General features: G+C 45.0%; 1 protein-coding gene across 6 annotated transcripts in view; it reads right to left on the reverse strand.

The window, feature by feature from the left end:
- HDAC9 (histone deacetylase 9) overlaps positions 1-16,831 on the reverse strand; it is a 2,124,307-nt gene that overhangs the window by 197,354 nt on the left and 1,910,122 nt on the right. For all 6 annotated transcript variants that reach the window (XM_086941890.1, XM_086941889.1, XM_086941892.1 and 3 more), the window contains one exon: positions 5,724-5,965. In XM_086941890.1, coding sequence (XP_086798016.1) covers positions 5,724-5,965 — 242 coding nt within the window. The remainder of the gene's footprint in view (positions 1-5,723; positions 5,966-16,831) is intronic.

Here is a 16,831-nt window from a genome sequence, read left to right on the forward strand (position 1 = left end):
CCCTGCATGCAAAACGTCCTGAAATGACAAAAAGCAGCAGTTACTGTAGCAACCATACCATGATGCGATGCCGGTGTTCTTAAACTATAAGCTACTGAGCTGTCTAGAAATCATGAAGGGAAGATGACGGCCCTGAACATTCTGCAAACATCGGAACTTCCGGCATTGCGTGCTTTCCGTAAGGCTCTTTCTGACTTTAGATCTGCCTGCCCTCTGTCTTCTCTGCAGTTGGCACCATCGCCCAAACCAGTTGTAATTCTCAGCACACTTTAAGTGATATATATTTATTTACCAAAAAAGTACTGAGTCGACTGTACCTCAAAGAATTCGCAGTTTGTAGTGCCCTGGCATCCATACACTGTGACGATGTATATGCCTCCTTGCTTCCAGTTTTAATGCCGACCGTTACATTTGCTGACACTCTGCAGTTGTCTTGATTTAGCTTTTTTCTCTATGGCATAGTGTATATGATTGCTGGCATCTGAAATAATGAATAAAGTTTGGAACCGGATTTTGGCAATATCGCCACAGCAGGAATCTGTTTCTGGTCAGGGGCATCGTTACTGCGTAAATGGAGTACAAGGTGATCTAAGCGTCTCCTTTTTAAAGTACAAACGAAGCTGCACACGGTGCAGTTTGCAGTTGAATGGAAAGATGGGAGCCCTCACATTTAAGAATCACTCCAATGTAGCTAATAAACCACGCATTCCGTTTTGAATAAAATAATTTCTGGTGTTGGGACCAATTCGGAGAAACAAAGAACAAGCATTTACAATGCAATGGTTTCGCCTTTGGAAAAATTAGAGCTAATGGCATTGTAAATGACAAAATTTGTATAACAGCCTTCTTCAGACAAGTGAAGAGATGTCCTCCGAGTGCGTAGCCAGCGTCACCAGCCCTAGTGCAAGGACGAAAATTGGCCCTCTGACTGCTGTTTGAATGGAAAGTGTTATACCTCACAGTATATCCCAAGCGAAATCGTGGGCTTTACATTTCCATGTTTCTCCAAATATAGCCATTACACAAACAACTGAAATGCAAGACATTTGCATTGACACATGGGTCAAAAGCATGTTTGTACCTGGATCCCTGGCGGGACAGAGGTGTGCAGTGTTACTTCCACCATGGGCAAACAAGGGACGCTCTGCGCACCGTGTCTTGTGCTCTTCAAGGGCTGGGGCTGGCTGGGTCGGCAGCAGCAGTGACACACGGACTCACGACGAGTCCTCCTCCCGACCTCCGCTCCTCCGCAGCAAGCAGCCCGGGCCGTCAGTCACTCACAGTCAGTGGAGTGTGCCCGCAGTGCAACGATGACAGTCTGCCTGTCAGTCACCACGGCGCAGGCACCACCAGTCCACCACTCATCACCGACACCGCGTCCGCCGCACCGGGGCCCGCACCGAAAGAGAGGGTGCTCACATCAGCCCTCCGCATATATGGGAAGCGCGCGGGGGTTGACCAACGCAACTGCTGCCCAGGGCCGTCATTGGTAGCGTTTTCGCGCGCTAAACAAATGACGCCCTGGGAGACCCCCACCACATTGGCTAATTTGGCATTGGCTAATGTATGCCTCCAAGCTTAATGTTGCAAACAAGCGGTGACCTGGAGGGGGGGGGGGGGGGGGGGGGAAGGGTGGGCATGCAGGTACAGCGCACATGTATGGAGTGAGTGTGGGTGCATCGTGCGGGTCCGTGCCGTCCTTCCAGCAAATGAATTATAGTGACACCAGAGATAACACACAACAAGCAAGAATGTAGCAAGGACTGCAGCCAGCCAGGCCTGCAGGCCATAATCATTGATGGATGCCAGACCTGCTCTAGGGGTGGGCCGGTCATCATGTGCCTTCGCAGAGGCAGGCCCATCAATCATAGCACCTTTAATCAGTGACTGACTGTGTGTGCGCGAAGCAGCGCGATGCGCTCTGAGCCCTTGACTTTAACTTTGAGAGTGTGTGTGATTGGGGGCGCCCTTCAAGCCACTTTTTTCTACAATCCTGGGGTTAGTGTGTGCCACAATCATAGGTCAATGAGTCCCGTAGTCGGTGGGTTCCTGTATGGTACTGATAATGAGGGTGGGGGTAGTTGAGGCAGAGATGGCGGGCTTGGATCGTGATGGGTCCCACCGCGTACTTTGTGTGTGTTGGGGGGGGGGGGGGGCGCTTGAACTCTAGTTTCATTACACCACTGCCAACTGGTGCCATGGGCATCGCATGCACCGCCTCCAGTAGGCTTCTCTTAAGTCCAATGTGTTGTCCGTCATTTGTTTCTACGTCTAGAGCCTCGCCGGTTGCCCGGTGCCCAAACACCAGTACTTCCTTTGTTGTCTCCGGTAAGAAAGTGTTGTTTTGTTGGGGCATCGGTTGGCTCAGACCTCTCCCGCGCGGTGTTGTATGGCTGTCCTGTGCAGGCACGAACTGTTGGTTAATGGGGTCGCTGTTCCGTGCTTGACTTATGTGCACGCGCTCGGGGTTTGCCAATCGTACTGTGCCCCCTGATTACGCTGCTCCCCGTACCTCACTGGAAAGGGTGGTGTACCGCACCGTGCTCTACAATGTTTGCACACTGACAGCGGGAGGGGGGGCGGGCGGGCACATGGACAGCGGGAGGGGGGCGGGCAGGCACACGGACAGCGGGAGGGGGGCAGGCAGCTACATGGACAGCGGGAGGGGGGGCGGGTAGGCACACGGACAGTGGGAAGGAGGGCGGGCAGGCACACGGACAGCGGGAGGGTGGACAGGAAACAGCCAGCGGGACAGGGAACAAGACGAACAATGAACACAAACCGGTGTAAAAAAAAAAAAAAAGTCCACGCCCACAGTGCCCACATCTTCATGACGTTGCGGAGAGGGAACGAATCGGTGGCACGCCCACCAATCGCCTCGGGAAATGACTGACAGATCTCTCTTCCAATGGCTAGCCTCCATTTATGGAGCTAGCCAATGAAAGAGAGAGGCTGAACTAAAGCACACAGTGTAAGACATAAGATTTCGCTCTGCGCGAAACGCTGCTTGCGCAGCTTTCGGCAGCACGGAGCGTGCACGTCCCTGCTCGCTCCCGAGGCAATACTACGGGGGAGTGAACTCACGAAAAAAAGCGGGACATGCAGCCACCCTTAGCAGGCTACGATTTTTAAAGGACAACCAGAAAAGCCAATCCAGAGCGTGAGAGGAGTCAGACCCCACAAATAAGATAACAGATTGCCTACAGTGCAAGCGCTGTTTAGGCTCAACCTACCGGACTGAAACCAGAGAAGCAGGCAGTTCTCTTCGGCCGAATAGGGAAACAATTGTTTTTCGCCGGGAGGACAAGACGAAAGCGCCCCTGGTTTCCACTTCTTTTAAACAGAAAAAGACGCTCTTTAACGGGCAGTATCGCCAAGCACACCACGTTAATCTACAGGACTTTTAAACCGAAGTCAGACACACAAAAGTGTGGAGGAAAACTGATGTCAACTCACTTAATCTAAAGCGCACATTTTTACAACTGAACGTACAGGGAGTTTATCCAAACAAGAATCTAAAGGGTGATCGTTCTTGACCCCAGATACACGACAGACAAAAGATAGAGTCTTGATAAAGGTGGTCCAAAACTATTTCAACCACCGAAACGCGTCGACGCAATTTCCATGTACAATTCCTAGACTCGGATACCGGTGTTGATACAAAATAAAAACTGTGCACAGCACATGGTTATCACATTGAGTTCGAATGTACACCCAGTACTGTAACAATTGGATGTCGTGCTGTTGTCTGTTCCCCTTTCCTCGTATCAATATTGCTGGTCGATTTTGATCTTCATGTATGTCAAAAAACCGTTTTAACAATTTTTCCTCCAATTTATTTGTTTTTATTTGTGTACAGTGGCGCTCTTGCCCACTTGTGTTTTTTAATATATTTTGTAATATTAATAAATTGTGTACAATTTTCTTAACTTTATTGTCCTAATTGATTTGTTAATTAAGTTGTTTTATTGAATATCTCATTCAAGGGAACTTCTTCTCAGTATCAACCTAAAAGTGCCATTTTGTGGCCAGTCATTTGTTCGAAAAGAACATAACACAGGGAAGATTACAAATAACTCATTCGTTTTATTCATGCTTAACCTGTATTTGTGATGCGCACACTTATCCATGATTTTCTGGGCGCTGAGTAACAGATTGTTTTTTTGGGGGGGACCTAACTCATTGATACTGATTTTATCAGCTTCGGGAGCATGAAGGGCTGATAAGGACCGTATAGATAAAACCTGTGGTCATCGGCTTTCTAATGTGATGAATTAGTCCATGGAGCCAGTGTCTTTCCACTCTAAAAGTCGCTTTGCCCACTACTGATGCTCCAGTGTGCTGCAGGAAGATGCTGTTGTGTTAATTGACTCTGTTATTCCGCTGCAGGTGGTATGAATTCTGGAAGATGGTTTATGCATGCATCCTTTCTTTGTTCTTGTGTTGGTGCTGAAGGCGCGCAGTGGTGTGTTTGTCATTCTTGTGATTGGAGCCTATGGAGAGCTCAGGTGGGCCAACAAGGCGGGTTGAAGGAGCAAAGAATTGGCACTGGCGAGAGAGAGCGGAGTCCAGTGACTGCAAAAGAACATGTGGAGAATGGAGTGCTTGTATAGTGCCTCACACCTTTGAGGAGCTGAAGAGCTCACGGTCAGTGTGGCATGGTGTAGCACATTGAACCAAGTCAGAAAATGGAGGCGGCTCTTTAAATCGGAATATGGCTGCAGGTTCTTTAAATTAGGGGCAGTTAGAATGTCACGACCAGCTATGATAGTACAGGTTCAAAGCACCCAAAAAGAAGATGTGGCAGCACCTGGGTTGAGGTTTTAATGAAAAGCAATCATAAAGTATACAAAGGAGTCATTATATTTATAGTAATTGCCTCAACAGCACGAAACGTTTGACGATGAACATTCTAAGTTGAAGACGAGGCTGACGGCGCAAGACTTGCCTAAGGAGGAGCATGATTTGAAGAATGGAACAAGACAAGGAAAAGATGTGGAGGAACAATAGGAAATAAGAGGGAAACAGCAACATGAGAACAACTTGCAAACAACTCCTGCTACATTTACCCATTCCTCTATGTTAATCAGTGGTGCACGGCACAGTCGATTCAGCACAGGGCTAATGAGGACCGACCCAGTAGGGAAGATCTGCTGAAACCGGGCTAAAAAGGGCAGGTACCATGCATGTTAAACATGGAAGTGGTGGTGTGGAGGATGGCACTAGGGAGATTAAGTGAGGGCAGCAACAACAGGAGGGAGGGTGTGCAAGCGAGGAGGTAACAGATGGCCAGGGGTGGCCATGTACAAGAACCAATTGAGCAGTGAAAATTGGGAGGTGGTGCTGGGGGGATGGCATTGGTAAGATTAAGTGATGGTAGCAATGATGGGAGGGAGGGAGGCTGTGCGAGCAAGGAGGAAAAAGATTACCAGAGCTGACCAACCAAACAAAACAATTGGCGATGTCCTCAGGGAGGGAATCAAGCACCCAAAGGTGGGACAGATGGACACTATTGACCAACCAGAGCAAGGAATTTGAATGGCAGGCCAACCAACCCACCAAAAGCGCTGAGAGTGCTGAAAGCCCATATACTGAATACAGCATGCCTCGCAAAGCAGCACATGCGCTTCCCAGGCTCGATCTAAAAAAACAGAATAGGATGACCCACACCATCACAAATTTACATAATAAGAAGAGTGATCAAATGCTCATATTCTCAATACCTTTAGGTGCTCTTGGAGTTGGGCCTCATGCTGCCGGGTCAGGTTTTCATGTTGTTTCTGAAATTCTGCAATCAGCAACTGCTTCTGGATCTGCTGCTGCTGTTGGATTAGGAGGAGTTCCTGCTGAAGCTGTTTCTCCCGCAGTACAGGGTCCACCATAGGCATCATCATTCTGAGGTCTGTTCGTAAATCTAGTGGTGTTACAGGCTCCAATCCCATCGGAACCTCTGACTTCACTTCCACTGCAATGAGATAGAACATTAAACATTAATTATACTTAATATACACATATGAAAACAATAGTTAATGAACATTTATGCCTACATCAAAACCATAGCCCTCGGTTTCATAATAACAAGAAAATACTTTTTTAAGGAAAATAAATCCATAATTTCAGTAGTATTATACATATTGTAGTTTGATAAATAGGTTGAAATAAGTTTAGAATGGCAAGCTCAACAAATGGTGTTAGTTGGCCACAATGTTCCAAACATTGCATGCCATCTTGTTTTTGGAGCTGCAGCTTGCAGGGGACCATCATTCTTGCAAAGAAGGGTGAACCGATGAATGAGGCCTTCTGAGCAACTAAAGTGGATGAGAGCGGATGATGCTAATCATCCGATGAATTTCATGGTCAAGAGAGTGACAAAGCAGTAAAGCAACATAAATGATGCAACAGTCTCCATCAAGGATGTATATACAATGAGAATTGGGATCCTGCAATTGGGAACTATAAACAGTCAAGGAAATTCACTCTACAAAAGTAGCATGTGGGCAGAGTGTAAATGTGTAGAAATGTCTTAGAGAAGCAAAGAAAATCCAGGATAATGCTTGTGGCCGGCCTCAGAGATGAGCCATTGTAATGATCTGTTGGAGGGGTTTAGTAAATGGAAGCTGTATCGGTGAAACGAGGTGAGCCTGGTCATGAAGTTACATTTTAAGTAGGAAGATTTAAGTTCTACTGAAGTATGAGAAGTCCATAATGGAGGCCCTAAGAAGGGACAGGGCAATACAATAGTGCGGTGCACAGGCAAGGTGTAGGGAGTGGACGAGTTTAGAGTATGCAGGATCTGGAGAAGAAAGGAAGGAAGGGTAGGTAACAGACAAGGGGTGTATAATATTACACAAGCAATACATCCTATGAACTCATGCTTTTCATTGAACCTCTTTGCATTTTACTTTCCCCACTGGGGAAAGTAAATGCTACCCGCCCAATGAGCTTAGACCTTTTCTATGTCCAGTGCCATTTAGGTTTGTAACAAGAGTTTTGTTGTTGTTCTCTGGCTACCTCAAAGGGTAACACCATCAGTGTCTAGCACTTTTGAATACGGAAACAAATCCAGGGTGCACATTGTCTTGTGTAGCCTATGATATTCCACTGTTTTTAAAACCAAGGTGCAGAGAGCACTAAAGAACACTTTCTCTTTTTCTTTTCGAGATGATGGCAATTATGAATGTATTTCCATGTCCTTGTGTTTCTGAGTAGCATCAGTTTGGTAAAGGGGTGTGAAAACGGGCTCTCTCACAGCCCTACCTTTGTGGATAATCACACACATTCCAGATGATTTTTTACTTTTCATTTGAATTTCTAAATGTACTTTTGAAAAAGGTTGATTGGTGCAAAAAGGGTGGAAAGGCAAATAATCATCCAATATTAGTGAGTGTATGGAAAAGATTCTCCGCATGAAAATATACGTGCCATATGTATAAAGCGCTGTGTTCGAAATAGGATTCCTGGTTGGCTGAGGTATGCACCCAGGCTAGGCAGAAACAACCACTCTAGTCAGGGTAAACTAGATACACACTAAAAGATAACCTGTAATCACCCTCTGGTAGCTTGACACACAGCAGTCAGGCCTATCTAAAGAGGCAATGTATACATTTTTTTTGGAACGCAATGAATACACCACAAAAAGACTCCATACTGCTTTAGGATGATAGAGAATATTTATATGAGAAAAATGAGCCCAAACTGAAAAAATCCAACCGGAAGAAGTCAAGATATCAATTTGTAAAAATTAAATGCAGTAAAGCGCTTTGAAGCAAGTAGCGCTAAAAAGGTTATTTTAGGTCATGCAGGACCAGGGCAAAGTCAAAGTTTGGGTCGACTGTGATGGATCGCGGGCCCGCTACATGACCCACACAGGCCCCAGTAAACAAATTACCTTTCCTGGTCGCAAACAACGAGATGCGTCGATGTCGAGCCTCTCAGGATGTGTCGATCTTCTCCACACAGTGAAGGTGATACGTCAGTTCTGAGTATGGGTGTCAGGGTCAATGGGCATCGAGTGATGCACCAGATTGTGCCACACAGTTGAGGGGATGAGACAATTTCACTAAGTGGCAGTGGCATTGATACACTGTCCTTTGCGTTGGTCTCTGGAGGCAAAGCACTGGTATAGAGGCAATGCGCTGATTTTACTAAGCCAACTGGGCCAATGTGCCAGTTCTGCTACACACAGACAGGAGATGCATCAAAATCTATTTCACAAGTATCTGGGCCACTTCCAGTGAGCCAGGTACAGGAGTGCAGGTAGAGACTTTGATATCCCTGAGTCTCAAGCAACAGGAGACAAGCCAACAAGTCACTGGAGATCTCTTGGAGGGAAAGCAGAGTACAACTCTCCTTCAGAAGAGTCAAGGAGAGCAGCAGGCTGCAGGACAACTAACAGAAAAGCAGGCCTTCTAGATCAGCAGTCCAGTTGAGTCATTTAAGCAGCATAGTAGTTCATCTGGAAGAGATCCAGTTACAAGTCCAGTAGTGTCTGGTTTGATGGGGTCAGAGACTTAGTACTTGTACCCAAAAGTGCCTTTGATGTAGCTTTCTGAAATGCACAAGTATCCCTTTCAACACCAGTCCTGTATGCCAAGCTATCTGTGGGGGATAATCACTTATTTGTGTGAGGACAGGACAAAGCCTATTCAAGTGAAGTGCTAGCCCCTCCCTTCCATCCTGCCCACACAAGGCCATCAGAATGCAGATGTATGTGGATAGGTACTTAGACACACCTATCCTTCCAGCGTTGTGCTGTCTAGAGGGAAAGCACCAACTGTAGCTCTCAGCAAGCACAGATGTATATTAAAGATAGGCTGTAAAGCACACAGAGTTATATCCCTGAGTCTCAGGCAACAGAAGGCAAGCCAACAAGCCACTGGAGAGCCCTTGGAGGGAAGGGAGAGTCCTGCTCTCCTCGCAGTCAGAGCCCAGTCAGAGAGCAGTCCGGGCCCAAAGCATCCACCTCACACCACACACATTAGCCCCTAAAGACATCATCTGCGGAGTCCCCCAAGTTTCCTCTCTCAGCCCCAGCCTCTTTAACACCTATATGGGACCCCTGTTCACCATAGTCAAATCGCACAACATGAACATCTTATCCTACGCAGGTGACACCGAACTCATCCTATCCCTCTCCTCCGACCCCACCGACACAAAAGCCAACTTCCACAGGTGCATGACGAATGTCGCCAGCTGGATGTAGAGCAAGTGCCTCAAAGAGAATACAGATAAAACCAAGGTACTTTTGGGAGCTCTGCCTCCACCTGGGGGCCCACCAAACTAGGCCCCCCTTCTGAATCCACGGAGCACTCAAAAAACATAGGCATTATTCTCGGCAGCACTATGCCCCGCATGCTGAAGAAAATCTTCAAATGGCTCCCCATGGACAGCAGAAGCATCAACAAACAAGCTATCATCACATGGTGCCTGTACTATAGCAACAACCTATACAAAGGGATAAACTCCCAATTCCAAAACAGGATCTAAACCATTCAGAATTGTGGCCATGAGGCTTGTTGTTAACCTCCTGAGAAAAACCCATATAATTCCCCACCTCAGAACACTAGACTGGCTCCCTATCAGCAAGCGTTGACATTTCAAACTCCACACCCACACCTACAAAGCTCTCCACAGCATGGGCCAAGCCTACCTCAACCAGAAAGTTACCTTCCATCAGTCCAAGAGACAGCTCCACTCCTTCTCCCTCCACTTTGCTCAGCCCCCCGTATCCTCAGATGCAGACGTAGAGTCCGTTCTTTCTCCCACCTCACACCCAATCTTGTGAACAATCTCCTCCTGCATCTGTGAACTGCGACAACTCTACTGGATTTCAGAAAGAAACTGAAGACCTATCCTTTCAACAGGTAACCAGGAGCAGCGATGAAACACCCCCTCCCCTCCAGCACCTGGGGACCCTCACAGATGATAAGTCACGCTAGATAAATCCCATTTGATTTATTGGTTTGATTGAGCTATAAGCACAGAGAAACATCAACTTTCCATTTCTAAAAACAGTAAGGTTAAATCTAACTTCACCAGTAAGGAGGATTTCTCATTACCATTCCAAACATATCAAACATGAAAAAGATACTCTTCTTTGATCAAGAATTACACCCTAAAAGTGTATTAAGGAATTCCTAATGCTAACCTGCGAGAGGAGTAGGCCTCACGGCAGTGAAATGTGATATAGGCTGTTTGTCACAACCAGGAAATGCAAAACATAAAAGTGCATGTCCTACCTTTTACTTACATAGAACCCCTGCCCTTAGGGCTACCTAGGACCTACCTTAGAGGTGACTTATATGAAATAAAAATGGAGTTTAAGACTTGGCAAGTGGTTTTAAATGTGAAGTCAAAATAGCAGTAAACTTCACACAGGCCCAGCAATGGCAGGCCTGAGACAGGTTCGACATGCTACTTCTGTGGGTGGCAGAATAGGTGCTGCAGGCCCACTAGTTGTATTTGATTTGCAGACCCTATATATATGGTATACCACTTTACAAGGGACTTACAGGTAAAACAAATATGCCATACAGGTGTAAACCAATTATACCATGTTTAGAGGAGAGAGCACGTGCACTTTAACACTGGTTAGCAGTGGTTAAGTGCCCAGAGTCCTAAAGACAACAAAAAGAAGGTAAGAAAAGAAAGAAGAGGAGGAGGCAACAAGTATGGGGTGACCCTTCAGAGAGGGCCATTTTTCAACACACTGTAATAAGTAAAATGTGCAATCAACATTTTTTTTTACCACGCTCACACCAATGAATTACAGATACTATACAGGAGTAACTGCAGAGGATTTGGAGTATGCCTGGCAATGTATAACTTTCGTACATTTACAAGGCATACACCTTTAGCAAATATCAGAAAAAATAAGAAATGTGTGCATACTGCAGGCAAGATTCAAGGACGCATTAATTTCCTGTTTTTTGATAAAATGATCGAGGAATAAACTGCAGTTAAGTGGGTGAGTTTCTAGATCTTTCTGAGAAATTGAATAGTCACATCTTTTATTTCCTGTGCTTTGAAAGGAGAAATCTGTTTTTCAGTGATGACAATCTCCATTTAAAATCCAGTTTCTTCAATGTCATTATAAGTGGTTAAAAGTGTTTGCATCAGGTATTGAGCTCTACAAAGTATTAAACAAGAACCTCTTGCATTCACTGGGACTTCCTATATGAGCTGCACCTTCCTGCATGAATACTGTTTTTCAGGGCACAGCGTCAGCTGCTTCCCAGGAAATCAAAATCAATAGGAGAGACAGGATGATTGTAGGTCATAAATCTGAAACTATATCAGACAACTGACCCTACCCTGGTGCTTGAAGTGGTAAAAATATTTTGTAATTTTACAGTTTTGCATGGATGTCTCTGTGCTAGTCCTATGCTTAAAAACTTTGCTGTAGAAATGGCAACAAACATTGTCCCTTTCTATCTCGGCATAGATGGCACTGTGCTAATCCTACGCTTACAGACTTTGATAAAAAAATCAGACATTTGAGGTGAGCAAATTTAGTGTTGCAGGTGTTGAGGGTGCTTATACAGGAGCTGCTTTCTACCTAAACTTGAGAACTACCCAGAGTTTTCTGCTTCCTTTTTGCATAATTATTGTGTCACTCTATGCCTGAAAGGGTATTGTTTTGATATATATATATATATATATATATATATATATATATATATATATATATATATATTCACTGAAAAAAACATAGGTTTCACACACGTTATAGTTAGCTGGACATTTCACTCATAAAAAACCATTGAAATTCCCCCGTTATAGTTAGTTCAGCTAACTATAATACACGCGTCCACAATGCACTACTGATGACGTCACATATTACATCACTCATGACATGGTCAGTGACATCACTCATGACATCACTGATGACATCACTGATGACATCATCCTTGTGAAAGAGTGGCAGACTCCCTCTCACCCTAATATAACCTTTGATACACACATTCCAAAATAGAAACTAAAATTTTCAAAAAAATGGAGATACCAATACCAGTTACAACAACCTATTCAGTTATTCCAACATCTACATACACATCCACTCATTCACCAACAGTTCTACATAGTCACTCATACATGTACTCACTCATCATATGAACTCATGCACCTATACATCCTGTTACACACCGATACTCATCCATAGAGTTACTCGCACACATACTAACACAGGCAAATAAACTATAAAACATCCATTTCCTTGCATATACAGCTATACACACACCACTACACTCACTTCTACAGAAACATACACATACTTACTCTCAAACAATCACTTATAGAAAGACAAACTTATTTATACAAAAACTCTTTTAATCTCTCACTCACATATACTCACTTATATACATCAATACTAACATATACTAGTTTGAAACAGATGTAGTTACTCAAAGATACAATTGAGACAGTAATTCACTCACTAACACACCCATACACACACACATCCACCCATACATTCCTGCACACATGCTGTCTTCAAAACACATACAAACACATACAAACAGTAAGTCAGTCATTCATGCATCTATGTGCTAAGTAATACCCCCCACCAAACCATGCAGACACTCATACTGATACTCAAAAAAACAACTAATAACCCATATAGACACGCATGTAGCTACTCACCAACCCATGCCCCACTTATACACAAAGTGAGACACTGATACAGATATTTACATATTTGAATATTACTCGCTAATACATGCATTCACTAAGATACACTTAAGTCAGTTATACAATCAATTTTACAAAAAAAACCATCCATTTAGACACTTATTTACCCATTTATTCTTCCATCGGCCTTTAGATATACAAATATAAAAAATATTTATTTTTTCAGAAAGACACACATTCACCGGATGATGTCAAGGTTTTTTAAATGCTAATTCCCAACTATAACGTTGCTGAAACCTATGGTTTTTTCAGTGAATTTCTAAGGTTTTTTAAATGCTAATTCCTAACTATAACGTGGCTGAAACCTATGTTTTTCTCAGTGAATTTTAAAGGTTATGTAAATGATACTTTTCAAATGTATTAATTGTTATATTTTTTATACTGATTTACTACATTGTTTTAAAGTATTTATTTTTAGATATTTAATTTTTTTAATTACAGTACATATTTTTAATATAAATTTACAAATATCTTAAAATATTGAAATTGTAATTTTTTATTTTTTTTATTTTATATTTTTTTAATTGATATATATATTTAATATAGCAGGCAAAAATATCCAATGGAAAGAAATTCAAGTTACTGGTAAGTACTGTTAAAATTACTTTTCAGGATCAGTACCGGGCTGAAAGATGCAGCACTGAGGTCTCTCCTGATAACAGGTGAGTAAAGCAGAATTAGTAGTTCAGTTGATTTTAGAGGAATTTTTTCAAGTTCCAAAACCCCGCACTTAGAAGAATTTCCAAGTGAAACCAGTCAATGTTAGCCTATGGAAGGAAATTCAAGTTACTGTAAGTATGGTTAGAATTACTTTTCAGGATCAGTAGAGGGCTGAAAGATGCAGCTCTGAGGTCTCTCCTGATAACAGGTGAGTAAATCGGAATTTGTAGTTCGGCTGATTTTAGAAGAATATTTGTACGTTTCAAAAATAGACACTTAGAAACTTTTCTGGTGAAAACCACACAATAGATTCCTATGGAAGGAAATACAAGTTACTGGTAAGTACGCTTAGATTTACTTTTCAGGGTCTGTACTGGGCTCAAATATGCAGCACTGACGTCTCTCGTGATAACAGGTGAGTAAATCCGAATTCGTAGTTCGGCTGATTTTAGAGGAATATTTTGCTCAATAGTGAAGGAAGGGCCTGAGGTGACATGTGTGCAAACATGCCCTGTGGTGCGTTTTAAGTTGGGGAATTAATTCCTCTTCAATCCTGAGGTCCCCTGTGGGCCAACTAGCCCACCAGGTACCTCCAGTATGCGCCAGGGAGCTGCGTTGCAGAGAGGTGTTCAGAGGGCACACCCCCTTTTTAAGGCACTCTGCAACGCAGCTCCGTGGCGCATTCTGGAGGTACCTGTTGGGCTAGTTGGCTCCTAGGGGACCTCTGGATTGAAGAGGAATTAATTCCCCAACTTAAAACGCGCCACAGGGCATGTTTGCACACATATCATCTCAAGCCCCGCTATCCGAGCTCGGCGGAGATGGGTAGGTGCCTCCACGCAGACACGGGAGGATTGAGCTACACCTGAAGGCTTAACCCCGATGTTCTGACCCGCCGACCACTCATGTGGCTCGAAGTCCCTGACCATTAGGCATAGGATTTTCCACAGAGGTAAAATTTGACTCACACTACACACATTACACTAGCATGTTGTTTAGTTTATTCACTTTTTTAAGGTCCTGATGAATCGCAGGTGAATATACCCCAGTGCGAGAAACATGTCGACCAGTTGTTCTGCTAGTCTCCTCTAGGGTCACTCTACCTAATGGATTGACACCTAGCGAGCTACCTTCACGTTTTTAATTGCAGTAGGGGGACCTCCAGAATAAAGTAGTTTCCGGCACACCCTGCTACATTTTAAATCACTTCACCAGGCAACTAGCTTTCCTGCCCACACACCCGCACCTCACCATAAGGCAGTTGGATACAAAAGATCTCCGCCATAGAGCCCCTCTTTGAGGTGAGCCCGTCGGGGATTGCACCGCCTCCCCGACGAGGAGCAACCGCCAATGATGAAGCATGACACCCTTCTGGGTGTGTGAGGCAAATACATCCAACAAAATGGATGCCAAAAGGTGTAATATCCACACCTTAGGTCACGCCAACCTTATTTCCCCCTCCCTTTAGGAACAGTTCAGCAACCCCTTTGTTGAATTACTTGTACTTTGACACGGACACATGCTGTTACTGGACCTTCCACCCTTTTGAGTGGTAATTAGTGTCCGTTGATCGAAAGATCATTCTCCCTCTTTTTGACAAATATGTTTGCACACATATCATCTCAAGCCCCGCCCCCTACCTTCACCACTGTGCAAGCACACCCCGTAGCACGTTCTAAGTTGGTGGATTAAGTCCCCTTGCATACTGGGGGTACCTGGGGGCCAACTAGCCCACCAGGAACCTCCAGTATGCGCCAGGGGGCTGAATTGCAGAGAGGTGTAAAAAGGGGCGTGGCCTAATTACACCTCTCTGCCTCTCTGCATGGCCCCTCTCCTCAGGCCACTTAAGGGCCCAGGGACCCCATCCCCCGGGGCCTGGCGTGGGGGGTCCCCGAGCCCCCCACGGTCCCTGCCGGCTCCCCGCATCCTGCGGGAGCGGGCATTGCTTTTCTGCATGGGGAGCAGCTAACATGCTGCTCCCCATGTAGAAAAGCAATTGGCTTTGGTTTTTGAAAGAGAGAGCAGGTTTCCTGTTTCTCTTTCAAAAACCAAAGCAGTTTGCTATGGTAGGGCGGGAGCAGCGAGGCTCCCGCCCTACCATAGCAAACAGCAGTGTCCCGAGGGTAGGCACCCTGGGACACTGCAGGAGCCTGCCCTGGGTGGTGGCGCTCCCCAGGGCCACCACAAGGCTCCAGGAGGGGGGCCACGTGGCCCCCCTCCCAACATTTATAAGCCCCGGGGGTGGTGGTCCCCAGGGCTTGGGGGTCTGTCACGGACCCCCCTATTTTGAAAATTAGAGCCCTGTGGAGGTGGTGGTCCCCTGGGCGTGTGGGGGGCTTGAGCCCCCCACACAGGTTTTGTTTTTTTTATTTAAAAAAAATAAGAAGCCCCGGGGGTGGCGGTCCCCGGGGCTGTGGGGGGGGGGGCGTGAGCCCCCCGCATACATAATATTAAAGCCCCTGGGGGTGGGAGTCCCTGGGGCTGGGAGGCCCCTCTAGGCCTCCCATTATAATTAAGAAAATTGCCCCCGGGATTTGGCCCCCGGGGGCTAATTACCAATAAACCTGCTTTGGGGTCTTTTTTTTCATGGGATACGCATACCCTACGCGTATCACACAATTTTGGGGGCCTTAGGGGTCCTTGTGGGACCCCCTGAGCAGGCCTAGGGGGTCAGGGTGTTTCTACCCTGCCCCCTTTTCTTGTTTTTTGCGTTGCTTTTTCAGTTTTCTTGTGCCTCGGTTCTACCGAGGCACAAGATGGCTGCCAACACTTCCTGGTTTGGAGTGTTGACAGCCAGTTAGCATAAAGCTCGTGCTCTGGAAGGTACGCATACCATTCATACTTCGTCTATAGATATATCTATGATTTTAATTTAGATTTTCTCAGGAACTACTAAATGGATTTACACAATTTAACAAAAAGCGTGATCTGCGAACCAAACTCTACCCTTTTGCCAAAATTGGTGTAATTTCGTTCAGCAGTTCGGTCTGTAGCCGCACTTAAAAGGTCCCTATGGAATATTGCATGGGGGAAACACGTTTTGGGACCCTCCTTTTTTCTCAGCCCCCGCTTGACAAATCACCCTGTAACTTTCAGGATAGGAGCGCAGCGGAGCGTCCCATCTTCTTGGAGAATTTCGCAACGATTCGTCAACGGGCATCAATATTATTCCAGATAGAATGTTGCGGATTTCTTATGGAACTAGGTCCTAACTATAACTACTTACTGGCGACCTCCAGTAGGATATATATATATATATATATATATATATATATATATATATATATATATATATATATATATATATATATATATATATATATATATATATATATATATATCCTTTACAAACGGCGTTACCTCTCGTGCTCTCAGAATCCAGTGACACAAAAATTACGTCCTGGGTGCAATCAAAGTGGGGGTTTATTGCAATTCATAAGCCCGCCGTGACGCGTTCCACCGCAGCGGCTTGTTCACTATATAT

Source organism: Lissotriton vulgaris, chromosome 10, assembly GCF_964263255.1.
Source record: "Lissotriton vulgaris chromosome 10, aLisVul1.2, whole genome shotgun sequence".
Taxonomy (NCBI): Eukaryota; Metazoa; Chordata; class Amphibia; order Caudata; family Salamandridae; genus Lissotriton; species Lissotriton vulgaris.